The following is a 9,492-nucleotide window of genomic DNA, read 5'->3' as shown; positions in this document are numbered from 1 at the left end:
GAATAAATAAATAAAATCTTTAAAATATGATACCTTTAAAAAAAAAAAAGAAAGAAAGCATTTCAGGAACAAAGTAGCATATGCTCTATAATAAGTGTAAGTAAAAATCTTACTTCATCAGCAAGTTTTCGGTTAAAAATCCTTGACTCTTCTAGTGGTGACCAGATCTTTATGTCATAATCTATGCCAGATGAAGCTAGAACTAGAAATAAAATGTTGCATATTAATATAAAGCAGTAAGACATGCATATGTGTTATACATTATGCATGTATGTGTGTATATGTATGTGCACACACATGTATGTAGTATATGTACAGCAAAACTGAACTGGCATGAAATTGTACTGATATATTTAATTAACTAAGAATATTATTTTGAAGATTTCCTAACAGTTAACCCTAGAACATAATTTTAAGACCATATTTTGAAATCACTTAAATTTCTTTTTTATCCATTGCTCTTTTGAGAAACATGGGCAACATCAAGTGGAAGCCAAGCATAAGCTAAGCTCCTTTGTTTTGGTAAATTAACTCCCACATGTGAAGACTAACCAGGCTTGGAGGTTCAGTTTGGATAAGCAGTGTGCAGAGTTCAGTCAAACCTCTTGCAACTTGTAAAACTTAGAAGAAATATTAGAAAATAAACTCTTTAATCTATTTCCCCATACTTTCTGCCAAAGGGAGGTTATAAGTGTTTTTTGTTTTAAACCCAATGAGAGTTATAACAGACTCTCGTGGCTGCCCTCTAGGATAATTTGCATTATTCTATATTAACAACTAGAATAAAACTGGAGCTGATGTACTGATTTCTATAAGAGGCCATCTTACTTGGGTCAAAAGGATGTGGCTGCAGGCAGTTTACCACATGATTATCAGCTTCCAGAAGCATTAAATGCTCAGCAGTGTGACGATCCCAGATGAAGATATGGCCACAGTCAGAACCACTCATTACAAAATTAGCACCCCAGAAATTGGCTTCTTTTATCTAAGGGTTTAAACAAAGGAAACTATAAGAAAATTCAAATCAAAGTTATTAAAACAAAGATTTATTCTATTCTGCAATTGAAAATATTAATTGGCTTAGAAAATAATAAAAAATAGAAGAGAGTCATCTATTTTAAAATGACAGAGATTTATCAATAAGCATGATGTGACAGTAAGTAATGAAGAGTTTCCCATGAAAATAGAGATTTTGCTCTGTTACTGTTATATTTATAGGGCCTTAAACAGTACTTGGCAACAGTAGGTGCTGAATTAGTAACTGCTAAATGAATGAGATTTCTGGGTTTTGGAAAGTATAATGGAAACTTCTATATATGTTGTTGAACTTTCCAAAAATGGTTCCATTTTAGCTTTATAAGATAATAAAAACAATCATAGAAAAAAATGAATGGCTCCCTTTTACATTTTGCTTTATGCCAAAAGAACAGAAAGTACCAATCTTTTTATTAGCTATTCTCTCACAACTGAGAAGGAAGGATATAAACATATTTACTTTTATGAAGCAATGAGACAAAGGAATAGTATATACTGGAATGGTTAGGAAGACATTTTTCAATGGTGCATTTGAATGAACCATCCAAAATCTTTTTAGTTGAGGATTTTTTTTCAGTCATTTCATCGACAGCTGATACTTTGCTATTTATGCCAACCCAAAGGGGGAGACAGTTTTGCACTATTGTTATATTTACTTAACTTCTTTTCTTTTTTCACTCTTACCCCTAAATATTTTCATCCAAACTTTTAAAAAGCAAAATACAAGAAATGTACATTGATTACTTCTATCAATAATGAGCATTCTGTTTAAATTGTTACCACCACTGCTATCTATGGAGAGAGCTAAGTTATTTCCCCACCCCAAAGTAACCTTTTTTTTTAAGTAAGCTCTGTGCCCAGTGTGTGCTTGAACACAGAGCCCCTAGATCAAGTGTCACATGCTCTACCTCTACCGACTGAGCCAGCCAGGAGTTCCCCCAAAAGTAACTTTTTCTCTTGACTCTGAAGAAAGCAGATTAAAACTGATTCTGTAGATACTTTTGGATGACTCAATGAATATTTGAGAACAACACTTTCTAAGTATGAATGTTTCAGAGTTAATAGTTATGCTAATATCTTGCAAGATGGTCTTAGTAAATAATTAGTATCACACTGGGCATACAGACTTATGGACTGTAAAACTTGAAAAGATGTTAGAGATCATGTGGTCTATTTTTATTTATAAATAAGGACACTAAAGTCTAAAGAGACAAAGTGACTAAAATAAATCTTCACTTATCAATCTTAGGAAGAGTTGCTATAATTAAAGTAATCGGACTACCTTTTACAATGAGCCTGGATTTTATATATATCTAAATCTTTCTCTCCAAATCAACCAGGGTGTTAATATGAGCTAAAAAAAAAAAAAAAAAAAAAAAAAAAAAAAAAAAAAAAAAAAAAAAAAAATCTACTAGGCAGGTTGACAGCAAGTGTGAGAGACCAAAAAGAAGCAACTGTTACTTGTACCAACTAAAAATTTTAACCTTCTACAACATTTCCTTAGTAGGGTAGAATTTTCTTGTAACAATAATGGTCTTTGGCAACATATTCGAGGACTAAAAGAACCATGTTTGAGTAAAGAGGTAACTGGTAAGGTATAATAATGCTATACTGGAATCACACCAGCAACATATGAAGATCATCAGTATGGAAAAAAAATTTAATATTATGAATCTGCAATTTCTCCAAAGAGTGCCATGAGCATTTGGTACCATTGTCCTGGAGTTGCGATGGCCCTTATAAACCATCTTTACTAGTGGCCTTCTAATGTTCAAAGTATCCAATTCTTCCATTTCTTTCCTTTCTTTTCTCCGCCTGAAGAATTCCTGAATGCGGGCAACAGCAGAGCGTCTATGAATTACATATTAAAAGAAAAAAAACAAAAATAAATTAAAAAAACATTCACAGTCACTACAGAGCCAAAATGAGGAACATTAAAGTACAGTAAAGTCAAGAAAATATTTAAACTAAATATTATCTCAATAAGGCATCCCCAACCAAAGCATAAAAAGGCAGACACAACAGTGAGACTACATCAGACTAGTTGAGTTACTAAAACAAAATATTTTAGTGAAGAGATCACTTAGAAATTTGGTACTGGTTGAGAGAGTAAAGGAAATAGCATGCGGCACACTGGTTTTTAAAGGGCTATTTTATAAAAATGTAATATAGACAAAATTAATATGAAATTTACTACAAACAAAACAAATCCTATTCAGTATCATTTCTCTTCTCCATATGAGGAAATGTAAAGGCATAAAGAGAAACCAAAAGAAATTAAGTGTAACATATAATATCAGTGGGTAAACTTGTTTTGAGATTTAAAGATGTTCCCAGCAAAGAACAGACTAGGCATGAAAAAGAGAACATTATTTTATGTACAGTAAATCAAGAACTTTCAAATAGATTCTACTCTATATGGACTCCATACAAAAGTATAGATTTGGAGCTAATGAGGCAGATTTTACTCTCCTAAGAACTGAGTTGGTTATGGTGCTGGAGATTGAAGAATAATGAGCTCTTTTAAGACTGATTTAATTATTAGAAGAAACTTTTCCTAACACATGATATAGTTAATAAGCTTGTTAGTTTGAATTTATTATTTAAAACATTATATTTTGACATATAATAGACCAAAAAGTTTACAAATCAGTAAGAAAAATGAACACTGTAACAGAAAAATAGTCAAAGGACAAGAGCAGAGAAATTATAGAAGAAATGGTCAGTAAATATATAATATAATGCTGAGCCTCACTAATAATAAGATGAAAATAACAAGTTGACTTCTTTTTATGAGGCAAGAGTACAGGAACTACTAATAGGCGTTGGCGAGTGGTTCTATATATAAAAAATCTAAGTGAACTCCTTTACTGGAAACTTTTCATTGAAGCAGAATACATACACAGGGAGGCATATCATAAGTGTGTAATACAATGAATTTTCACAAGTGAAACAAACCCATGAACCAGCACTGGTAGTGAGAAACAGCATAAGTGGAATTCCTGAATTCTCCCAGTGCTTCACTCCCACTGAGAGAGAACTATTATTCTGACTTCTAACAGTATGAATTACTTTTGCAAATTTGTGAATACTAATTAAATGGAATCACAGGATATATATTTTTGAGTCTAGCTTCTTTAGCTTAACATTATTTTTTAAGATTCATCCATGTTGTCTTATTTAGCTGTAATTAATTCATCCCCTTTGCTGTAGAATACTACTTTGTAAAAAGACATTATAATTTATGTATCCAATCAACTGTTGGTAGACACTGGGTTGGTTCACAGTTGCTGATTATCAAATTAGTGCTACTGTCCTTGGCAAACATATGTCCATGTTTCTGCTGGGTATATACCCAGGAAAATGGCTAGACCACAGAATGTACATATGCTCAGCTTTAATAGATACTTCCAAACAATTTTTGAAAGTGGTTACACCAATTTACATTCCCACCAACAATATACTGTGTTCCAGTTCACTAAAAATTAAATATTATCTATTAAAATTTAAAATATGTATTTGCTAGGAGCACCTGGCTGTCTCAGTCAGTAGAACATGGGACTCTTGATCTTGGCGGTTAATGAGTTCAAGCCCCACACTGAATGTAGAGATTACTTTTAAAAAAACTTTTTAAAAAAAGTTTTATTTATTTGAGAGAGAGAGGGAAAGAGAGATACGGGGGGAAGGGCAGAGAGAGAGAGGGAATTGCTCAACCGAGTCACCCAAGTTCCCCCCAAATAAAAAAAAACACTTAAAAAAAGTATTTGCTTTGATGCACCAATTTTTTTTTAAACATTTTTATTTATTTATGATAGTCACAGAGAGAGAGAGAGGCAGAGACATAGGCAGAGGGAGAAGCAGGCTCCATGCACCGAGAGCCTGACGTGGGATTCGGATCGCGCCCTGGGCCAAAGGCAGGCGCCAAACCGCTGCGCCACCCAGGGATCCCTGATGCACCAATTCTACCTTTAAAAAATGTATGCTGCACAAAAGTTAAGCAAATATACAAATACTATATATTTTGTATTGTTTATATTTAGATTATACATACATTTATGTAATATAAATTTTTACCGTAGTAAAACTTCGGTAGTGTACTTTCAGAAAGACTGGAAATAATCTAAATGTTCACATGGAAAGGATAGATTAATTAAATAAGTTATGTTACATCCATATATTGGAATATTTATACCATCATTAAAAAAGATAAGGAAGGGGCACCTGGCTGGCTCAGTCAGTGGAGGGTGCGACTCTTGATCTCAGGATTGTGAGTCTGAGTCCCACACTGGGAGTGGAGATTACTTTAAAATATTTCAAAAATAAAATTAAAAAACCATATGGAGAATCCATAAGCAACTATGTGAAAACTGTTAGCATTATACTGCCAAATCTGCAACATTGGTTAAAGAATATTCTTAGGGGCAGCCCTGGTGGCACAGTGGTTTAGCGCCGCCTGTAGCCCAGGGTATGATCCTGGGGACCCAGGATCGAGTCCCACGTCGGGCTCCCTGCATGGAGCCTACTTCTCCCTCTGCCTGTGTCTCTGCCTCTCTCTGTCTCTCTCATGAATAAATAAATAAAATTAAAAAAAAAAAAAGAATAATTCTTAGGGAAACAATTCTATATATGCATAGAAAGGGTCTATGGAAAACCAGAAACCAAATCATTAGTAACACTTTTTTTTTTTAAAAAGATTTTATTTATTTATTCATGACAGACACATAGAGAGGGAGAGAGAGAGGCAGAGACACAGGCAGAGGGAGAAGCAGGCTCCATGCAGGGAGCCCGATGTGGGTTTCGATCCCAGGTCTCCAGGATCCGGCCCTGGGCTGAAGGTGGCACTAAACCGCTGAGCCACCCGGGCTACCCTAGTAACACTTTTTAAAACAATTATATAACAATTTCATACTCCTACTTTTATAGTAAAAATGTATTTTCTTTTTCATAAAATGATATACTGTAAGTTATACAAGCTTATTTAAAAGTGCTGTAAAACCTTTATACTGTGCTTCGTATATTCAAAAAAAATGGGTCTACACATAAATTCCATTAGATAAAATTAGGATAAAATTAGATAAAATTAGGAAGTTCCATGCAAAAAAGTGACATGTTTACTCTGATTTTCTCTTTCTAATTGGGAGGTGATAATAAGAAGGACTAAGAGTTCAAATACTCTCAAAAGAAACATAATATAATTAGATCTCTCTTCTTAAGTAGAAGAGAAGACACTCTGAATCAGATACAAATATATGCTTAGCAAAAAACCAATAAATAGGGATCCCTGGGTGGCTCAGCGGTTTGACACCTACCTTTGGCCCAGGGCGCAATCCTGGAGTCCCGGGATCGAGTCCCGTGTCAGGCTCCCGGCATGGAGCCTGCTTCTCCCTCTGCCTGTGTCTCTGCTTCTCTCTCTCTCTCTCTCTCTCTCTGTCGATCATGAATAAATAAATAAAATCTTTAAAAAAAAAAAACAAAAAAAACTGGGCAGCCCTGGTGGCGCAGCGGTTTAGCGCCACCCTCCAGGGTGTGATCCTGGAGACCCTGGATAGAGTCCCACGTCAGGCTCTCTGCATGGAGCCTGCTTCTCCCTCTGCTTCTCTCTCTGCCTCTCTCTCTCTGCATCTCTATGAATAAAAAAAAACAAAAAACAAAAAACAAAAAAAAAAATAAACCAATAAATAAAAAAACTCTTTTGTTAAGAAAGCAGAGTATCAGGTAATAGAGGAAACAAATGACCTTGCTGACAAACAAAAGGCCTTAGGAGCTATAAACGGGAAGATAAATTATGTGATAAATTAAGAATTTAGATAGAAGCTCAAGTTATTTAAAACAAGATGTGTGGACAAAATTAAAGCTGAATGCTTAATGAGGTAATAATAATTAAGAACTAGTGAGGACAGTACTAGACCAAAAATGTTCATTTCATTTAAAAGTTAGCTGTAGAAAAGAAAAAAAGTTAGCTGTAGAATATGGTCTAATTTACTGCTTAATATTTGTTTAATTTAACCATTCTAATTTTAAAATCTAGATCTCCACTAATCAGCCATCAAAACACGGAATGAAATCTTGCCATTTGCAATAATGTGGACAGAGCTGAAGTATATTGTTCTAAACAAAGTCAGTCACTCAGAGAAAGACAAATACCACATTATTTCACTCATATTTAGAATTTAAGAAACAAAACCAATGAACATATGGGTGGGGAAAATAGAAGGAAACAAACCATAAGAGATTCTTTATGACAGAACAGGGTTGCTGGAGGAGAGGTGTTTGGGAGGATGGACTAGACGGGTGATGGGCATTAAGAAGGGTACCTGTGATGAGCTCTGGGTGCTGTATGTAAGTGATGAATCACGGAATTCTACTCCTAAAACCAGTATTATACTATATAACTAACTAGAATTTAAATAAAAATTAGGAGAAAAGTAAATAAATAAAATCTAGATCTCAAGTTATGTGCTTTATATTATACAGTTTTGATCCAAGATTAGGGCACCTACCACTATATCACTGTAGGAAAATTATCTAAGAGAAAAAGTTTCACGTGCACAAATTTCACATTAGAAAATAAAAAGTAACAATAGATACTACACTTACATATACAATCACGTAATGTCCAACTCAGATAACATAATAAGCTTAAAGTGAATACACTGAAACAACTTTCCTGGAGAATATTTCATAGGAAACAGTGAAAAAATATATCATTGAAAATAATGTGTACTTTATTACTTTGCAAATTTTATCAAATGAAAGTGAAAATGATACATACATATGAAGAGTACCAATCAGCAAACAAATATTTATTAAAAGCCTACCATTGGCAAAGTTGTTCTGGAGAATATTAGTCATTCTTTTATGATAGCTTATGCTAGTTTGGCACCGAAATCAAAAGTCATAAAAGACATTATAAAGTTAATTATGTATATACAATTTTAAAAGTAAACAATAAAATCATAGTAATACAGAGTATAAATTTAAACCCAATGCAGAAAATAGAGAAAAGCAAAACTTAAAAAAAAAAAGATAAATCAATCCTAAAAAAGGCAAGAAGTAAAATACAAAACAAAAAAATGGTAAAACAGGATAATTAGAAGTTGGAAAAAAGTTTAAATATATCCGTAATGCTGATTTCACTCATATGTGGAATTTAAGAAAGAAAAGAGAGGAGCACAGAAGGAGAGAGGATAAAATAAAACAAGATGAAATCAGAGAAGGACAAACCATAACACTTTTAATCATAAGAAACAAACTGAGAGTTGAAGAGGAGGGGGTGAGGGGATGGAGTAACTGGGTGATGGACATTAAGGAAGCCATGGGATGTAATGAGCACTGGGTATTATATGCAACTGATGATTCACTGAATTCCACCTCTGAAATGAGTATTAGTCTACTAATTAATTGAATTTAAATTTAAAAATAGTAAAAAAAATATATATATATCCATAATGATAGTAAATTTAAATAGAGTAAATTCACCAATTGAGAAAAAAGATTGTCTAAGAAACACTGAGAGCATAAAGACAAGGAAACATTTCAAGCAAAAGGATATTACACAAATACTAATTAAATGAAAGGTGACTTGGCTACATTAATATCAGACAAAACAGACTAAGGTAAAAAGTAGGATTAAGAATAGAGAGGACTATGGGCTCCTGGGTGGCTCAGTTGGTTAAATGTCTGCTTTGGCTTGGGTAATGGGCCCGGGCCATGGGATGGAGCCCTACTTTGGGCTCCTTGCTTAGCCAGGAGTCTCTTCTCCCTCACACTCTGCCTCCTCCTCCTCCCTCACTTCTTTTATGCTCTCTCTCAAATAAATGAATAAAATCTTAAAAACAAACAAACAAAAGAATTGAGAGGATTACTACATACATATAGTAAATTCAACTTACCAGGAAGATATAACAATTTAACATACACCCAGTAAAAGTAGCCTCAAATTGCATTTAAAAAGAAAAAGGACATAACTGCAAGGAGAATTAGACAAATCCACCATAATAGTGAAGATTTCAACACAATTCTCTCCCTATTTTATAAGCCAAGCTGACAAAAATACACAAACATCAAAAATATAAATAATTTTAACAACGCAATTAATGGTCTTGATCTAATAATCACATAAAAAATTCCACATTAAAAATTAGAGTAATATTCTTTTCAAGGACCTATGAAATAGATACAAACTTGACATGTACAAGGCCACAAAGTCAGTTTCTATAAATTTCAAAGACTGCATCTAACACCAACCACATTCTCTGACCACAAGTTAGATGTTACTGAAAAAAAAAAAAAAAGTTAAATGTATACAACTTAAGAAGTTAGAGGGAGGGGCACTCGGGCGACTCAGTGGTTGAGTGACTGACTGCCTTTGGCTCAGGTTGTGATCCTGAGGTCCTGGGATCAAGTCCCATAAGGCTCCCATGGGGAGACTGCTTCTCCCTCTGCCTATGTCTCTGC

The 9,492-nt window shown here is 34.0% G+C and overlaps 1 protein-coding gene across 16 annotated transcripts in view; it reads right to left on the bottom strand.

Annotated features, from left to right (window-relative positions):
- The window catches only part of DCAF6 (DDB1 and CUL4 associated factor 6), a 131,264-nt gene that overhangs the window by 6,992 nt on the left and 114,780 nt on the right, over positions 1–9,492 (bottom strand). For all 16 annotated transcript variants that reach the window (XM_072830468.1, XM_072830470.1, XM_072830467.1 and 13 more), the window contains 3 exons: positions 2,748–2,886; positions 829–985; positions 114–202 (listed from right to left, as the gene is read on the bottom strand). In XM_072830468.1, coding sequence (XP_072686569.1) covers positions 114–202; positions 829–985; positions 2,748–2,886 — 385 coding nt within the window. The remainder of the gene's footprint in view (positions 1–113; positions 203–828; positions 986–2,747; positions 2,887–9,492) is intronic.

The sequence above is a fragment of the Canis lupus genome, chromosome 6 (genome assembly GCF_048164855.1).
Source record: "Canis lupus baileyi chromosome 6, mCanLup2.hap1, whole genome shotgun sequence".
Lineage (NCBI taxonomy): Eukaryota > Metazoa > Chordata > Mammalia > Carnivora > Canidae > Canis > Canis lupus.
Note: the sequence above shows the minus strand (reverse complement) of the source record. Positions and strands in the feature narration are given on the sequence as shown.